Here is an 18,909-nt window from a genome sequence, read left to right on the forward strand (position 1 = left end):
TCAGAACTTGAAAGATTACTACCACAGAGCAGGAGAAGAATGGAGTTAATGCTTCCAGAGCACCCAGATAGCCTTCTCAGGGAAGTGAGGCAGGACAGGCAATGGGGAAGAGGCAGTTAGCAGTTAGTACAGGCAGAGGTGGGAGATGTTAGTGCAGGGTGGGCTGAAGGACAGAGGAGGAGGAGGCAGTGGACACAGGAGGGCACGCCAGGCTGTGCTGCATGGACGAGGCATTGGATTCTGGGCTAAATGCTGGGAGAGAAACTGCTAAACATTTGCTAGGACAGAGGTATCCAAGAACAACCCTTTTAAACATTTAGCAGCCGGCAACATCCACTGGACAATAGCACTCATTTCAAATGTTTTGACAGTTTCAGCCCTACCTGCCACCTCACCGACAGAGAGGAAGTGGTCTGCGACCAGTGTGCCCCAGGTTACTCAGGAGCCTGGTGTGAGAGGTACTTTGTGCCACCCCGACCCCCGGTTTCACAAAGCAACAGTAGCGTCGTTTCAAAACCCCAGCGCATATTTTATATTTTCTTCTTGAATATCTACAGATCTTCAGTGCTAACTGGCACCTATCAGTTGTCCATACCGCTATAGCTATGATGTGATAATTCAATGTACGCATACAATGGGTAGCGATGGGTGCTTAAAATGTGTAGTTAAGCGTGGTCTCGGCGTCTCAGTGCATTACTGTTACTCTGTAAGATCATGGAGAAAAGCAGGACGCCTATTGAGAGAGCAGTGTTCCACCTCCTGGAGCACATCAGGATTCACACCAAGGACAATAGCAGAGGGTGAGGGAGGTCAGTAGTCACGGTTGTCACAGGACTGAGAATTCAGTTTCTTCAGACAATAGTGAGGGCGTTGGGTGGTCTGATTTAAGCGTCGTCTTCTGGCACCCGAAGGCTAGTCTTGAGGTCTGCCCCTGGTTCAGCCTGTCAAGAGCTCAGTGACTTAAGACGCGGTCATGGTGGCTCATTTCAACTTGCTCCCGTCTCACAAGAGGCGAGGAAGATTTGTGACTGTCAGGATGGGAAGTCACCCCTTTTCCATGACAAATCTTAAGGGAAGGAGCCACTCTGATTTATTAGCCATCCAGGGAGTCCCTGACTTGCCCAGTAATATCTTTGAACAATCCTATTGACTAGACCTTGCTTTCTGTCTTGGATATAGATGTGCAGATGGTTACTATGGAAACCCAACCGTGCCAGGGGGAACCTGTGTACCATGCAACTGCAGTGGCAATGTTGATCCCCTGGAGGCTGGCCACTGTGACTCTGTCACCGGGGAATGCCTGAAGTGCTTGTGGAACACAGACGGTGCCCACTGTGAGAGGTGTGCAGATGGCTTCTATGGAGACGCAGTGACTGCCAAAAACTGCCGAGGTGAGTGCCTGTTATATATTGCCATGGGAATCTCGTAACATTTGTCAAAAGGACTCGACCTGGTGCTCAGTGTCTTAGGGTTTTACTGCTGTGAACAGACACCATGACCAACAAAGGCAGCTCTTATAAGGGCAACATTTAATTGGAGCTGGCTTACAGGTTCAGAGCTTCAGTCCATTATCATCAAAGCGGGACATGGCAGCGTCCAGGCAGACATAGTATAGGGGGGAGCTATGAGTTCAGCATCTTGTTCTGAAAGCAAACAGGAGAAGAATGGCTTCCAGGGAACTAGGAGAACGGTCTTAAGCCCACACCCACAATGACACACTTCTCTCAACAAGGCCACACCTCCTGATAGTGCCACTCCCTGGCCTAAGCTTGGGCCCATCACAGAGACCTTATCTTGAATCTGTCTTGTGTACTGATGAGGGGTCTTGGGTTGATCAGTCATGGACCCAATGTCCATGGTCCGAACTCCTCACTGTATTCTACAGCTGCTTAACTGGTGGCTATCTCTGAAGGACAGAAGTCTAGAAAATTATCCTTCGTGGTCAAGGACAAGGTTTTCTTTCTGACAGCATGGTGGTGCCACACCCTGGTGGTATGCTTTTACACTACCTGATCCTGATTGGCTACGTTCTGTTTGGAGCCATGAAATCAGGGATGATGTAGAACCACTCACCGAGAAGGTCACTTTCATATGCCCAAGATGATCAGGCACTGGGGTTGATACTGAGGCCCTCACAGTTGTATTTTTGCATAGTTAAGGAAAAGCTTTATTGTGTGAGAGTTTGAAACATGATACAGTGTATCTCATTCGCCCCTACACCCTCCCCTCCACTCCTCCTATCTTCTGCTACCCCTCCTATGTCCCCTGCTTTTACACTCATGGAGTTCTTTCAGTGCTGCTGCTATGTGTGTGGAGTTGGAGCCACCCACAGAAGCTCTGGTGGCAAAAGGGGGAGGGGGAAATCTCTGAAGAAAACTCTCCAGTAGCCATCAGCTGCCAGCTCAGCCTCATGGGTCCCCTCTCTAGATCATGCTGTCATTTCTGCCGTCTGGACCTTGTGTAGGTCTTTTTTTTGAACAGTCTCAAGGAAGGGCTACATGGATAAGAATTGTCACTTGTATATTTCCATAATGCCAGGTAAACATTGGCCTTCTATTACAGCATAGAGACGAGGTGGTGTCAATCATACAGGAAAATAAAATTGTAGGCGTGCATGTGGGTGGTATATGGGTCAAATTCTGAAGAAAGATCCCGCATGATGACCGGTAAGATCTCCTCGCTGAATTGAGTGCTTACGGGGTCCCAGAGACTTTGAAAAGTGATGCATCAGCACACAGGAGACCAGGAGGACAGAAAATAAGGGTTGAAGTTGATTGACATAGTAGGGAAAGAGAAGGACCATGGAAGAGAGGAGCCAGGGAGATATATATACTTCAGAACAATAAGTCAAGAGGATGGGGGAGAGGAAAGAGAGGAAGGGAGGGGAGTGGTGGGGAAGGAAAGAGGGAGAGCAGCTAGACAGCAGCTATCTGTGTGTTGGTAGCCTGCAGGTTGTGTACTGGGAGGTAGAAGTCATGTTCAGAGTCAGGCTATGGGATGCAAGAGTAAGTCCTTTCCAAAGGGCAGCATGGTTGTATCTCTCAGGAGTGTGTGTGCATCGCCCCACATATACCAAGGGAAATCGAAGGCTGGAAGGAAGCCAGGTTCTCAGGAAAGGTGGATTAGCCAGGAAGCTGATCCCAGACCCACTCTTGGGCTGTCAAATCTTCAGGTCTAGGGCCAACACCCCTGCTTCTGAGGTTGCTTCTCACACTGACTGAGCTTTCATTGTCTGGGAAGTATGTTAGCTCTGTGATCTGATATGTTGCGGGTTCAAGCCTTTTCCTTAGGGAATTAAAAGGCTTTCCCTCAAATTATTTATTTTTAAGTACATAAATAAAGCCTTTCTGTGTCTTGTGTGTCCTAGCCTGTAACTGCCATGAAAATGGCTCCCTTTCTGGCATCTGCCATCTGGAAACTGGACTGTGTGATTGCAAACCTTACGTGACAGGACAGCAGTGCGACCAGTGCCTGGTAAGATGCTTACTGGGCATTGTATGCTCTTCAATTACTTGCCAGCATTTAGAATTGACACTTAGCCTGGGTCCTCAGGCACTTGAATTCACATGGGAGGAGCTCACTCCTAGGCTTGGCTTCCCCATCGAGAGAACGTGCACGCGGTGTGCTCAGGACATGCACATGGTGTGCCCGGGAACTGGCACGCGCTGTGATCCCACGACACACGAGTGTGACTTGGAGAACATTTGGTTGTGTGCACAGGCCACTAACCCCATGGTTCTCTTCCTCTTTTCTGACACAGCCTGGCTATTATGGGTTGGACACGGGACTTGGCTGTGTGCCCTGTAACTGCAGCGGGGAAGGCTCCATATCTGACAACTGCACGGAGGAAGGCCAGTGTCACTGTGTACCAGGTGTATCTGGAAAACAGTGTGACCAGTGTTCACACGGCTTCTATGCATTCCAGAATGGCGGCTGTACACGTAAGCACTGGGGTACCTTGTGTTCCCTGAAAACTTACCCTGTCGCCTTTCTTGGTGTCAGGATAACTTCCGCACACGTTACTTTTCTCTTGTCTTTATGGTGGGTTTCTATACTGGTTTTCTCTTTCTAACCTCTCCTAGGGTTCAGACATTCAGTTTGGAGGCTGCCAAACTTCTTGTTATGGGGAATTTAAGTCTAGTTTTTGATATTCTAACTATAGACCGCATCCAGCGGTCAGTGAGTTCTAGGGGGTCACACCTAACACAATTGGCAGCTAATAAGAAGTCAATGACTTTGGAGCTGTGGTTCTCAACCCCCTTAATGCTATGAGCCTTTAATATGGTTCCTCATGTGGTGGTGACCCCCAACCACACACCTACTTTCCTCGCTAGTTCATGACTGTAATTTTGCTACTGTTGTGAATTGCAATGTAAATATCCGATATGCAGGATGTGTCACACGTGACCCCTGTGGAAAAGGTTGCTCAACCGCCATCGGGGTTGTGACCCACAGGTTGAGAACTGTTGCCTTCTGTTTTTCTGTCCATTCGGCATCTGTCCCACTCTGTTGACCTCTCAGACTCAGAGCGAGTTGGGGTACCCAGCCCCCTCGGGAACCTACGAGGTCTCAGGAATCATTGCCTCTCTTTTAATAGTAGTTCCAGTTATTGATAATAGTTGTGCTATCGACTCTCACGCTCGGGTCACACACCCCCTATCTGAGTCTGTGATGTTTTCTTCTTTCAGCCTGTGACTGTGCTCATACTCAGAATAACTGTGACCCCGATTCTGGAGAGTGTCTCTGCCCACCTCACACTCACGGTCTGAAGTGCGAGCAATGTGAAGAGGCATTCTGGGGGCTGGACCCGGAGCAGGGGTGCCAGGTGGGTGTTGCCACCATGCCGGAATGAGTATTCCTTCCCCGCTGCAAACTTCCTTTCATCCAGTCACCTGGCTTTAAGCAGTTATATTGCCATGGGTCATAGTTAAAATTTGTACAATTTGGAGCACTGGTCATGCACCTGGAATCCTGGCTACTTTGGAGGCTGAGTGAAGGGGATTGTTGGGTTTAATTATAGGATAGTTTGGGGAGCTAGACTATGGAGACCCCACCTTTAAATACATAAATATGTAAATAACGGGGTACCTTATGGTCTGGGAACAATGCAGGAGGGTTAGCATCTTTCTTTTTTTTTTTAAAAAAAAGATTTATTATTTTATGATATGTGTACACTGTAGCTATCTTCAGACACACCAGAAGAGGGCATCAGCCCCATTACAGATGGCTGTGAACCACCATGTGGTCGCTGGGAATTGAACTCAAGACCTCTGGAAGAGCAGTCAGTGCTCTTAACCTCTGAGCCATCTCTCCAGCCCCATTAGCATCTTTCAAATTCCTGATTTTGGGTTTTCTGCAAGAACTTAGCTGTGAAATTGATAGGAAGAAATATACATCTATATATCTATATAACTATATAGATATATATTACATAGATATAGATTTATAGATATTGACCTTTAAATATGCTTCCATCTAGTCTATATTTTATATGTTAGTCCAGTATATACTTTCCGGTGGAGTTGTCAGTAGTTTCATGAGAGAATTAGGTTGAATCAGAGAGCTCAATTGATGTGTAAATAATTGCTTAGAATCAGGTAGAGTTGGGTTTTAGAGTAGTGGGACCATGACTTCTAAAATACTTTTGCTGAGTTGATCGCACCATTAGATTTAATTCTAGTTCAGAGTTTCGATGCAGTGTCTCTGGGTCACTAATGTACACACAGGCCCTGCCATGTAGGCCTTGTCCCATGGTTCCTGGCAGAAAAGCTCCACTTAGGAACAGCACAAGGTCAATTCATCTACATTATGGTCCTAGACGGTGTTTTTCTGGTGTCTGAGTTTCTGTACTTTCTGAGGACATTTAAGTTCTGTCCTTTGATTAATTCTTCTCTCTCCCTCTCCCTCTCTCTCCCTCTTCCCCTCCCCTTTCCCCTCCCTCCTCCACCCCACCCTCACCTTCACCCCAGGCTTGCAATTGTAGTGTGGTGGGCTCCACAAGTCCCCAGTGTGATGTTCTCTCTGGCCAATGTTCCTGCAAAGAAGGGTTTGGCGGGCAGAGCTGCCATCAGTGTTCCTTGGGCTACAGGAGTTTTCCTGACTGTGTTCCCTGTGACTGTGACCTGAGAGGGACACTGGCTGACACCTGTGACCTGGAACAGGGTCTCTGCAGCTGCACAGAGGACAGCGGCACCTGCTCCTGCAAGGTATTGTGGGCCCTCAGGCCTCAGTTTCCTTCCCCTGTTCTCCTTTCCACCCTGGGGGCTTCTGACTACTTACATAGACTAATGATTAAAAGTATGGTTTCAAACACTTTATCATCTGTCAGTCAAAAGGCTGATGGCCAATGATCTGGGACAGGAAATAGGAGGTTGGACACTGGCAGGAAGAAAGAGAATTCTGGGGAACAGTGAGAGATAAAAGATGAGATGGGAGAGAGACTCGGGGAGACAGGCTGAGGATGTGCACGTAAACCAGCAGATAGAGAAACTCAGAGAGATGCTGAGGGGGACACTGAGGAGATGAGAAGGAAGAAGCAGGCCGGGATGGAAGGAGAGGTTAAACACTCAAATGATAGACATAGACTAGTTTAAACTAGTTAAATAAGTTAAGAGCTCATTGGGGAATGAGCCCAAGCTTATAGCCTAGGCCTTTAATAAAAAATAATTAGTCTTGGAGTTGAGATTTGGAAAGCTGGGGCCAAGAAAGGAAAAATGGGTTTAAAATTATTGTGACAAGTCACAGTGTTCTCTCCTGACATGGTGGGAGAGTCTTAGAACAGAATTGTACCACTTACAAGGTTGTGTCTGGTGACTGAAGTTCTCTGAAGACAATGATTCCCCAGCATGCACCCATGCACTGAGTAGCCATTCATTCCTGAAGAAGCAAAGTAGCTAGTAAGGCTTAGGGGAAGATCTGGGGCTTTTATAGCTGTGTTCTCTCTGACTGGTGACTGTTACATGTGCTTGCTAAAGTAAAGGAGACTATGTACGATGTTTTCCCACAGGTAAGAGTTTACCGTCACTTTGACTTGCACATGTGTCCGCTGGTTTTCCCAGCATGCTTTGTTCTCAGGTCACCGCCACTCCACTCACTCTAGTCATCTCTGCCAGAAGGAGGAAGTGGCAGCCTGAAACTGGGGTGTTGGTGTAGGGCTAGAGGTGATGAAAGAAGGAGAGATCCAGGGAGGTTTATTTTGTAAGTGTCTTACCATGTCTCCTGGCAACAGTCAGACAGAATGTCAAGGACCCGGCTGGCCTTCACTTAGCCTGGGGTTTTGTCTGGAGGCCCTCAGCATCACCTAGAGACCGTGAATATTCACATTAGCGAATATGTATTTGCAGTCTCTTCCATCACAGTTTTGATCCTCAGTCATAACTCGGGAGTTCTGAGCATCCGAGTTCAGTGAGAGAGGTGTGGCCACCAGAGACTGAGTTTAGCAATGCATGGTATTACTTTGTCTCTGTGTGGACATGAGGTCACTTCTCTTCTTCTTCAGGCATTAACTTATTGTCTTTTCACCTTTAGGAGAATGTCCTGGGACCCCAGTGCGATAAATGCCGAGCTGGCACCTTTGCCTTGCGAGCTGACAACCCCCTAGGCTGCAGCCCCTGTTTCTGCTTTGGTCTATCACAGCTCTGCTCGGAGTTGGAGGGTTATGTGCGGGCTCCTGTAAGTCACATACAGACAATGAAAGGGTTTGGGAGTCAAGTGGGCATTGGGAGAGAACAAAAACATCAGAAATTCTAGGATGGTGATTTCCTTGCTATCCGAGTCAGAGTCTTCTGACCACTTCTGGGATGGAGTGATATAAACAGAGATAAAGACTGTCTATGCCCACCTTCAGCTGGTCTATTGAAGCCTTTTCTCAGAAAGAAGAAATAACTATGGCATCTTCAAGGTGTACTTCCTGTCATTGGTGCTCCAGGGTAGCAATAGCTTGAACTTAATCAGTCATAGTGCCTCTGTTCATCCTGATCCAGGCCTGCAATCCAGATGAAAGGTCTTTCTTTTCTATCGTTAAAATGAAGCTCATCATCTGGCGACCACTGGGGGATCTGCAGATCAAATCTGAGTTGTGTGTGTGTGTGTGTGTGTGTGTGTGTGTGTGTGTGTGTGTCTATGTTTTGTGGTATTTGTGGGGGGGCGGTGTGTGTGTGTGTTGTGTGTAGTGGGGTACAGGTGAGCAGGAGCCAAAGGAGGATGTTGAGTATTCCTACTTTGTTACTATTTGTGGGTGTGTGTGTGTTGTGTGTAGTGTGGTACAGGTGAGCAGCAGCCGACGGAGGCTGTTGAGTAGTCCTACTTTGTTACTCTCCACTATATCCCCTGGAACCTGGGTCTTTCCTTGAACTTGGCGGAGGTTAGCAGCCCCTAAGCCACAGCTACCCCTGTCTCTGTAACCTCATAGCTCTGGGGTTATAGATCGGCATGCAGCCACACCTGGTGTTCTACGAGAGTGTTGGGGATTACATCATGGGTCTTCACATTTACACAGCAAGTGCTGTTACCCACTGAGTTATGGGTACTTAACTCCTAATGTGAAGCACATCTTTCTCCTTATCCCTAGATAACCCTAGCCTCCGATCAGCCCATCCTGCATGTGGTTTCACAGAGCAACCTCAAGGGCACAACTGAAGGGGTGCATTTCCAGCCTCCGGACACCTTGCTGGATGCAGAGGCTGTCCGCCAGCACATCTATGCAGAGCCATTTTACTGGCGGCTACCGAAGCAGTTCCAGGGAGATCAGGTGAGCACACGCCAGCTGAGTTCCCTCCCTTTCCCAAAGAGAAAATCAGAGTCCTTTTCCGATATCCAGTCACTCTTCTAAGTGAAGGTGGAGACGTTCTGTCCTTATAAAAATCCCCACAGAGGCTTGGGTTTTCAAATGCTTTAATTTTTAAAGCTCTTACAATTTCATTCATTTGTATTATTGTTTTCTTTTTTCTAAAGCAATAATTCAATAAGTCCGTAGTGTAGTTGCTTGTAGCAGTGCTAGATCTGACCTGGGAGCCCCTGTGTAGAAAGCAGCGGTCGGTTGGCGAGCCACCTCCTCTGGAAGTGATCAAAGGCTTTCAGTGTGGCACCTTGCCTAAGAGAACATGAGTTCACTCTGATCTTTTATGTTATTCTGGTTTTGTTTCCTGAGATAAGGTTCAGTGTGTTAGTCCAGGCTAGCTGCAGATTTCTAATCCTCAGTGTCCTGGGTGCTAGGAGAACTGATCTGCACTACCATGTGGGCTCACTGTGAACTTTAAATTTTAAAAATCCACCCCAGTGGTCCTAAAGATACAGATGATTTTAATTCAAAGAGCCTGAAGTTAGAATCCTTGCCTCACTGGTTTGTTTCATCTCAGGCTGCATTTGGTGGAATCACTAGCCTAGCTTCATTGTATCTCACAGACCGTTAATAAGCAGCATTAGGCAATTCCAGACCACATACTTGCAGTTGGATAGATACATTGTAACGTGTAATGCCTTTCTTGTAATGACAAGCGTTCCATGAAACGTCCTTAAACCAAGGCTGTACCAGAGGAATAATGTGAGCTTGTCGTTTGTTAGCTCTTGGCCTATGGTGGGAAACTGCAGTATACCGTGGCTTTCTACTCCACCCTCGGCACCGGTACATCCAATTATGAGCCTCAAGTCCTCATCAAAGGAGGTCGGACCAGGAAGCACATCATTTATATGGATGCCCCAGCACCAGAGAACGGAGTGAGACAGGACTATGAAGTGGGGATGAAAGAGGTGATGTATGGTTGCACCGTTGTATGTGCCATAGGGATGTGAACTTTGTTATCAGGGTAAAAAGCCCAGAGCCAGGAGCCCCAGGGAGACAACCTCCAGTAGGCTTACAGAGAGCTCTAAGAGTGACTCATGGCTTCATGAAAGCCAAACCACAGTGGTTATTGCTTATCTCCAGCTTTGATTTCCACTGTGTTGGATGTCCGAGTCAACTGAAGTCCAGACATATTAAATGGAAAATTCCAGAAGCAACTCCAGGCTTTAACAATGTATACTGTTTCTAGTCTCACAAAGAACCCATACATCTTTCTTCCCCACCCTGACCAGAATGTATCTTCCCTTGTGTGGGTCACCTGCCTGTTAGGTTACAGCCCATCTTTGTCAGTCCGTTAACCTACCCAGAGCAGGACTAATGTTTGAAGCTGTCTCTGAAAGAGCTGTGTTCTCTGAGTTTAATTGGTCTCATTTCTCACCCACAGGAGTTTTGGAAATATTTTAACTCTGTGTCTGAGAAACATGTCACACACTCCGATTTTATGTCTGTTCTCAGCAATATTGAGTATATCCTCATCAAAGCATCATACGGCCAAGGACTGCAGCAAAGCAGGTACTTGGAAGCTTCTGGAACTTTGAGTGTTTCCATTATTTGAGGCAGAAGTGGAAAATTTGTCCCCTCATTCCAATGACCTACATCTTTATTAATAGATAATAGATCTGACCCTTATCTAAACCTTGTTCAGTATTGATGGCTTGTTAGTCAGTGTTTTGTTGCTATGATAAAATGCCCGAGAGGAAACATACTAAAAGGAGAAAAGGTTCATTTGGGTTCTATGGTAGATGCTCTTCTGTTGCTGTGATAAACACTCTGACACAAAGTGCATTAGAGAAGGAAAGGTTTATTTTGGCTTACGGTTCCATGGGGCTAGATAATGGCAGGGAGTCATGGAAGCAGGCAGTCAGGGCAGAAAGCTTAACCGAATGCCAAGTGAACTAGAAGTGGGGTGAGGCTGTCACCCCTCAAAGCCCACCCCCAGTAATATGTTCCCTCTAGCAAGGTCATACCCATACTTCTTAAGGCTCTACACTCTCCCACAGTGCCACCCTCAGGAAATACGCTAGCCTGTGTGGGGATATTTCTCATCCTCACCTCAGGAGGGTCCCAGATGAGGAGGTTTGCTCAGCTGGCATCATCATCTACAAGCTGCTTACCTCAGTAGGAGCAAGTGAGCCTGGATGGGGGTGGGGCAGAATGTCCTCTCGAGAGCACGCCCTCAGATGGGGACCATGCTATGAGCATGGTAGTAGCTTTATGGGGTATTCCATCAGGACTATCACACTATAATTATGGATTAGAGATTAAGACTATTCGCCTGTCTGCCATGGTAATGGGGCTTACCAGAAATCCAACATCTTAAAGATTACTTAGACCCCTGACAGCTAGGCTGTCTTTTTGGACCAGTCTAACCACAGTGCTACTTCCCCTGGTACCAGTGGGCTATCATTTGAGGGAATATATTTGGTGCTGGGCAGAGCAGTCCTGGCGGGGTCTTGAAAGGCGTTTAGACTTGGACCTATTCTCCTGTAGGCTGACCTGCTGTGCAATTGTAGTCGGAACTACTCCACTGGGATAGGTCTGGGGCTCAAGACGAGATGTAAATACACAATGTTTCCAGAAGTTTGTCACATTGTTAATGCTTCTTCTCCTGCCTCTCTTCACAATGCTGCCTCAGAATTGCCAACATCTCCATGGAGGTTGGCAGGAAGGCTGTTGAGCCGGCCCCTGAGGGCAAGGTGGCACTGCAGTTGGAGCTCTGTGTCTGTCCTCCTGGCACCGCTGGACACTCCTGTCAGGTAGGGAGGTGTCACCTTCAATTCACATCTGTGTCCTAACTGAAAGCTGGAATATGGCCATTTACGGCAATCCTGCATGGGGGGGGGGGGGGACAGAACACGAGTGTCTACAATGTCGCTTTTGAATTTAAAATGTTATTTTGTTTAAATTCAGTTTTTTTTTTTTTGGTTCTTTTTTTCGGAGCTGGGGACCGAACCCAGGGCCTTGCGCTTCCTAGGCAAGCGCTCTGCCACTGAGCCAAATCCCCAACCCCTTAAATTCAGTTTTATTGACTCCGCCAACTTTTGAATGTAGGAGTCTGCAGGGTCAAATGTACTTACAGTTCTGGAGACACAGTTATTCTTTAGAATATTTCTTTCTCTTACCACACTGAACCAGCAACCTCTAACTCTGGCCCTCCACCTGCTTTCTGTTCCTTGGGACTCTGACTAATCCTAGTTCCCCATCCAAGTGGAATCCTGCAGTATTTCTGCTTTTGTGGCTGCCCGCTCTACTTAGCACATGCCTTCGGGCTTCTTCCGTGTTTAACACATGCTAGACTTTTTCTTTTGGGGGCTGAACGATATCCCATCTTTTGGACACATTCATTATCTTTCTGTGAGGCCTTGACTTGCTTCTGTGGATGCTGCTGTGAGGAAGGGAACATGAATGTCTCTTCCAGTTCCTTTGCGCCATTCTTCCGAGCCTACCAGAGGTAGACTAGTAGTCTTGGCTAAGATCACTTTCAATTCTGGAGAAGCCTGCACACTCTTTCCTCTGTGCCAGGGGCACACAAACACTCCACTACTTTCCAGGCCGGACTCTTGTTCTGCTCTGTTACTCTGGCTTTTGTGCAGAGTCTGGACTTTTGCTTTTGTTGGTGGTAGTGTTTGAGACAGTTTTTTGTTTATTTGTTTGTTTTCACTCTGCAGCCTTGGCTTACTTGAAACTCACTCTGTAGCCTAGGCTGGACTGAAACTCACAGGAGTCCGTCTGCCTCAGTTTCCCCACAGGTGTGATTGTGGGTATGGGCCAGCACGGTCAGCTCCTGGCATGAATGTGATTGGCCATTCTTCCCAATCGTGCCATGGCACTTGTCATGTGCTGCTAGTCTTCTGTCTTCACTGGAGGAGAATTTTCACCCTGTGCCAAGATTTTAACCAGGGTCCACTTCCTTGTTCTTTTTCTTCCCTTTAGGACTGTGCTCCTGGGTACCACAGAGGGAAGCTCCCAGAAAGCAGTGGTAGGGGACCCCGCCCTCTGTTGGCTCCCTGCGTGCCCTGCAACTGCAACAACCACAGTGATGTCTGTGACCCCGAAACTGGAAAGTGTCTGGTATGTTTGCTTGGGTGGGAACTGATCCAAGTTAGCACCTTATCAGTGTGACTTAATAGGAGAAGGCTAGGGACAGAGAAGGCCCTCCAGGGACCTCCAGGAGGACCTTGGGGTCATCTCTACCTAGAAGGCATGGGAACCTCCTCACATCACTGGGAAACTGGCCCGTGTTGTCCCTCAGTCTCCCTCAGCAACTGATGCCCCCTCAACTCCAGTCCTCAGTAGTACATCCTTGTCTCTCTGCCACTCTCTGGGGTGACTCATTCTCTGGAATGACAACCACCAGGAGGCTAGAAGCCACTGTCTGTTGGGGGAGTTGCTTCGTGCTGTACTTGACATTCCCTGGAGAACACCTAGAGCTGTTTCTGTCCTATCTCGTCTTCTAGTACTTGGTCCTTGTCTGCGTAATGCAATGTTTATTGCAATTTATTTTTTAAGGGATCCCAGATACCCCCTCTGCAGGGAGACCCATTTAAGAGGCCAAGAGGATCCTAACAAAACCTACTTTTATCAGTTGAAACAGGAATGAAATTTTAAAACAAAAATGTTCAAGTGTTTTCTAGTTGAAGAGTCTGTAGACGTATTTTGAAATATTTCTTGCTCTGTCATTTCTTGCTGTCAAGGGGAAAAGGCAAAGCAAGGGTGACCACTGCTCAGGAACTCCCGGCTCTGCGCCTCCCCCTTCAGCTGCACCAGACAGGGCTGTGTGCACAGGGGCAGAGCAAACAGGGAGGGACGGAACAGTGCAGATTTTAAATAGAATTGGTGATGAAGATTGCTTGCACTTTGAGCTTAAACATACATCTATGTACTCTTTTTTTTTCTTTGTAGTACGTTCTCTGGCTCAACTAATGACATATTTTAACTCATGTTTATTTAGTTGTTAAGAGAGTTTGCCATGAGGGTCCTCCCTCCGCGGGTTGCTTCCTAAGTTACCTGCTCATTTTCTTTAACCACTGCAGCTGCCTGCCTTTGTGTGACTACTGAACCCTGAATTAGTTACTTTTCTGTTACTGTGAGGTAACAAAAGGGAGAGTTTATTTTGAGTTTCCTTCCAGGGCAGGAGTCAGTCCTGGCAGCCCAGAGACCACAGGTCACCCATACACAGGAAGCCCAGAGGGGATTGGAAATGGGGTGAGGCCTTAAACTCTCCAAGGCCACCGCAGGGTCTTGCTTCCTACTACAAGGTTCCACATTCTCTCAGTTCTCCTCACACAGCATCGCCAACTGGAGACCAAGCACCGGAATGTCCAGGGCGCTCCTCGCTTAAACCACATCCAGCCCTAACGGGCAAGTGGACCCACGGTTGGGTCTCTATGTACTTTAGATCGTATTTTGAGGACCTGAGTTGTGACTATTTTGGGGTGCTAGACCTGTTCACCTTCTGTAGGACGTATTAGCAGTTTCTATCCTGTATTACTTGATATAGTCTTATGCCGAGTAAAGGTCACAGATCTGGAAAAGGTTCCAGAGCCCTAGGAAATATGAAGGAAAAACGTCCCACCTTCCCTAAGAATTAGAGAGCATCTCGCCGATAGGAAGCACGGTTGGTTATAGAGTCCTCACCTGGTGATGTTCATATCCAACAGTTTCCATTTTTTTCCTTTGTCCCTCCTTTGAAATGCGGAACTTCAGAACTGCAGGGACCACACAGCCGGCGACCACTGCGAGCTGTGCACTGCTGGCTACTATGGAAAAGTGATTGGGTTGCCTGGAGACTGTACCCCATGCACCTGTCCTCATCACCCTCCTTTCAGGTAAACCTGTGCTGGGGCAGCAGCTCCATTCTGTATGGGGGCTGCTTCCATTCCTGGCCTCACTTTCCAGTGCTCTCCTCTATTAACGTTGTCCCTGAGGGGAGATAAGCACATGTTAAGGGTGAGCCTGAGTTCTCAGGGGTGTTTAAATAGGACATCTACAAAAGGAAAGCACCGTGTTGGTGCGGAGTGTTAGAATACAACCAAGTTTTAAAGGAGAGGCCCTGTGGGATTTTTTTTTTTCAAGGCAAACTTTAGTTCTCAGCTGTGTGTTCTGCTGTGTGTCCAGTTCCTTTTCGATGCAGGGGAATAAGGCTGGGTATACATAGGCCTAGGATAAAACACGCAGGCCCTAAGAAAAGAAACTCTGTCAGCCAGTCACTCATTTGGAGGGCCATGGCACCGCCTATGCTATTGAATAAGCAATGTGGCACCATTCTGAAAGAAAAATAATGTCTGAACAAGTATTCCACACATGTGGACAGTGGCTATGTGCACCCAGGGAAGTGCACACATGACCATTTCACCTTCTGCTTTACATATTTCCACACAGCTTGGATAATGGCTTTGTTTCTTCCATCAAGAAAGGTTAATCATCCCCCAAACCCTTAGTGGTGATCCATGGGGCAGGAGAGCTAGCAACTTTGAAAGGATCCTGATGGCTTGGTTTACTTCTTATGTGCCTGTGTTTCCTTAAAGCCTCATTACCTAAAGGAGAGAGATTTTAGAGGTAGTGCAGGCTGTGGGCATCCTGCTTACTCCCGGGCAAGGAACCAACCCTGGTTTCCTGCTAGGTTTGGGTGGTTTCAGTGGTTTGCAGTTACCCACTCCCGCCTCCAGGGGGCGCAGAGCAGTTTATCCTTTGAAAGCAAAGAGTGTTGTTCAAAAAGAACCAGCCAAGTAGCCATATCAGGTTACTTCTGCTGGTCTGTGAATGGCTGCCAGCCACTCATTCCTGTGTTCCACCAGAACTCAGCTTCTCTGTGGCTGGTCCTCGGCTCGTGGCCATAGCCTGTGGAACTGTAATAACCAGTGACATTTGGTCTTCCCGTTTTCCACGCTTTATCAATTCCGTCATTAGTAATAAATACAGTGACTCTTCCCAGGATAAGACCCCTGATGATTAGGAAAGCTTTCTTGGGTAGCTAGCTACAGTCCACAAGACTGATATACATGGCACAAGACTGATATACGTGGCACTCACCTGATGCCACCTTGCAGCAAGTGCCTCTTCAAACACAGGGGACAAGAGATTTGTGTCCTTAATATTGCCCACGGGTTCCTTTTGTTCTATAGACTTAAGCCCTCACTCATCTAGTCACGAGATATAATCGCTCGCCGTTTCAAACAGTGAGGACGAATAAACATTTAAGAAAGACTTGAAGCCAATAACTGAAACGTTGTGAAAACAAAACAAAATAAAACAAAACATTTCTTTCAGTTTCAGCCCCACTTGTGTCTTGGAAGGTGACAGTGGTTTCTGGTGTGATGCCTGTCTCCCCGGCTATGAGGGACAGTACTGCGAAAGGTATGATGCTGGCCTGTCACAAGGAGGCAGATAGGGAACACCCATTCTTTTTTATTGCATACGGTAGCAGTCCTGGGACTCACTACAAACTCATGTGTTTGTACAGATTAGGGAAACCCATAGCAAGATTTTCTAAAGTGTGTGCTCTGAATTCCCTTTCACAAAAATGGGTGATTGGCCCAAGGCAGAGCTGGCATGTGTGGCTGGTTGGTACAGACGTCTCTGTCCTGTGCCTACTGTCCTCTTTCCTATAGGTGCTCTGCGGGCTATCACGGCAACCCTCGAGCAGCGGGTGGCAGCTGCCAGAAGTGTGACTGCAACCCCCAAGGCTCTGTCCACAGTGACTGTGACCGTGCATCGGGGCAGTGTGTCTGCAAGCCAGGAGCTACGGGACTCCACTGTGAGGAATGCCTGCCGAGACACATCCTGATGGAGAGCCACTGTGTGTGTAGGTGATTCTCCTGTGTGTGCCTAAAGTTGGGTTTCCCTCACTAACGAGGGACTGGGACCTGGCTACAGTACCCACGGAGTCAGTGGGATCCCACAAAGCTCACTCACTATATACTTTATATTTTACTGCATTTCCTGAATGCATGTTGCCATTAAACCTGCTGAATGGAACCTTAAGTTGTGTGTAGATCAGCCAAGACACCTTTGATTGTGGTAGGCTTTTTAGAATATAGCCCAGGCCAGCTTCGAACATCACAGTTCTGCCTCAGTTTCCCAAGTACTGACTGCGATTACAGGTGTGCATTGCACCCAAATGTTGTTTTCTCCCCTTGTTCTCTTCAAGCTTGTGATGATGAATGTGTGGGTGCTTTGCTGAACGACCTGGATTCTATTGGTGATGCTGTCCTGTCTTTGAACCTCGCGGGTGTTTCCCTTGCTCCGTACGGAACTCTGGAAAATCTGGAAAATACAACTAAATATTTCCAGGTTGGTGCCAGGGGTATGGAGATGGTAGATAGGAACATCTGTCACTAAGGGAGGAGTGGGGGCGTCGTCACCCCAACCTTTCAGTCCCCCATGACACCAGTGGCAGTGACCTCATCCACACCTCACTGGAGTCTCTGGGAGCTGCTTCTCACAAACTTCCTTGGGCATTCTACGCACGGATTTTGTTCTACCTTCTGGAATTAGGCAGCACCCCTCACCCCTGAGCCCTTGCCAGGCCCCTGGGTATTTGAAGAAGCTATCTCAAGTATAAATCCTAGAAATCACCCTGGACCATATTTTCTTTGGTGTTGGTTTATGCCAAAGATGAGCCACTTTATTATGTTACATGTTGTTAATTTTAATTAGAGTTCCAGGACACAGAAAATAGTCTTCCTCCTCGGCTGACTACTAAAATCTCCAAGGGTCGATCCTTGGTTTATATTTTATCAAGAGATCTGGTCAAAAAAGTCAGGAAAGTTAAGAAATTGACTCAGATAGAGCCCTCCTCTGGAATGCTACTTCTAATTGGAAACATTGCTAAATTATACTTTTATCTCCACACTGTAATTTAAAATAATCTATTCACTGTGTCATGCAGTAAGAGGGATGGCCATTACTAAGTGATAGTTTATAGACTGAAGCCTTCCCCTTAGTGTGTGTTCACACGCGCGCGCACACACACACACACGCACACACTCACATGCACACATACACTCATACATACATCATACATACACTCACTCACATATTCCTATACACACTCACATATGCACTCACACATCCACACACACCCTTAGACAGCACTCACACATTCACATGTACACACGCACTCAGATATACACTCACATTTATACAGGCACTCACACACTCATATGCACACATACTCTCAGATACACACTCCCACACACTCACATACACACACATGCACTCACACATTCACACACACTTACACAGGCACTCACACACTCACATTCACACCTGCCCTCAGATACACACTCACACACGCTCCCATACGCACTCACGTGCGCTCACACATTCACATACACATTTGTACAGGCATTCACGCACTCACACGCACACATGTAACTCAGACACACACTCACACATGTGCACTCACTCCTGCATGCATTCACACACTCACACGTGCACACATGCACACACACTCATACACTCACGCAAACTTACATGTGCTCACACATACTCACACATGCTTGCATACAATCACACACAACACTTCCCTCCCACTCACAAACTCTCACTCACACATGGGTCTGGGAGGAGCTGATAAGCTCTAGGAAATATTATATTACTTTTTGTTACATATCAAAATGTGCTTCTGAAGGATGGAGAGTCTACATTCGTTTAGAAAATTCCACAAAAGGCAGGAAGGAAGAGATATTTCAATTCCTAGTCCAAGCAACATACAGCCAATCAATAAGTGATGTGTTCTGCCAGTTAGGTCACAAGGATATAATTGTGTTTTGAATTTATCAAGCTACTAAATAGTTGGTTCAGATTTTAACTAAGCTTGACTGGTTTGTCTTGATGTTATCTACCCATTCATCCCCTTACAATGCTTTAAGCTCACATTCAACACTCTTTGGAGGGCGGGAATGTGAACAGAATTGGTTCTGATTTTTACCAGCAGTGAAATTGGGCAACGTACCCACACCCTTCCTAATTAGCAATGTAACCACGCTATAGCATTGTGAAAGGAGATTAGAATGTTGGAATGGATTAAGCACTTAATTATAAACCATTGTAAAGGCTTCTCCTTA

At 47.0% G+C, this 18,909-nt stretch overlaps 1 protein-coding gene across 1 annotated transcript in view; it reads left to right on the plus strand.

The window, feature by feature from the left end:
- The window catches only part of Lama1 (laminin subunit alpha 1), a 124,069-nt gene that overhangs the window by 64,367 nt on the left and 40,793 nt on the right, over positions 1-18,909 (plus strand). The window contains exons 18-33 of the mRNA NM_001108237.3: positions 372-458; positions 1,180-1,391; positions 3,368-3,474; positions 3,761-3,941; positions 4,689-4,825; positions 5,970-6,206; positions 7,528-7,671; positions 8,570-8,749; positions 9,562-9,747; positions 10,224-10,351; positions 11,475-11,595; positions 12,773-12,910; positions 14,546-14,667; positions 16,109-16,195; positions 16,450-16,643; positions 16,989-17,131. Coding sequence (NP_001101707.2) covers positions 372-458; positions 1,180-1,391; positions 3,368-3,474; positions 3,761-3,941; positions 4,689-4,825; positions 5,970-6,206; positions 7,528-7,671; positions 8,570-8,749; positions 9,562-9,747; positions 10,224-10,351; positions 11,475-11,595; positions 12,773-12,910; positions 14,546-14,667; positions 16,109-16,195; positions 16,450-16,643; positions 16,989-17,131 — 2,404 coding nt within the window. The remainder of the gene's footprint in view (positions 1-371; positions 459-1,179; positions 1,392-3,367; positions 3,475-3,760; positions 3,942-4,688; positions 4,826-5,969; positions 6,207-7,527; positions 7,672-8,569; positions 8,750-9,561; positions 9,748-10,223; positions 10,352-11,474; positions 11,596-12,772; positions 12,911-14,545; positions 14,668-16,108; positions 16,196-16,449; positions 16,644-16,988; positions 17,132-18,909) is intronic.

Source organism: Rattus norvegicus, chromosome 9 (assembly GCF_021556685.1).
Source record: "Rattus norvegicus strain SHRSP/BbbUtx chromosome 9, alternate assembly SHRSP_T2T, whole genome shotgun sequence".
Classification (NCBI taxonomy): domain Eukaryota; kingdom Metazoa; phylum Chordata; class Mammalia; order Rodentia; family Muridae; genus Rattus; species Rattus norvegicus.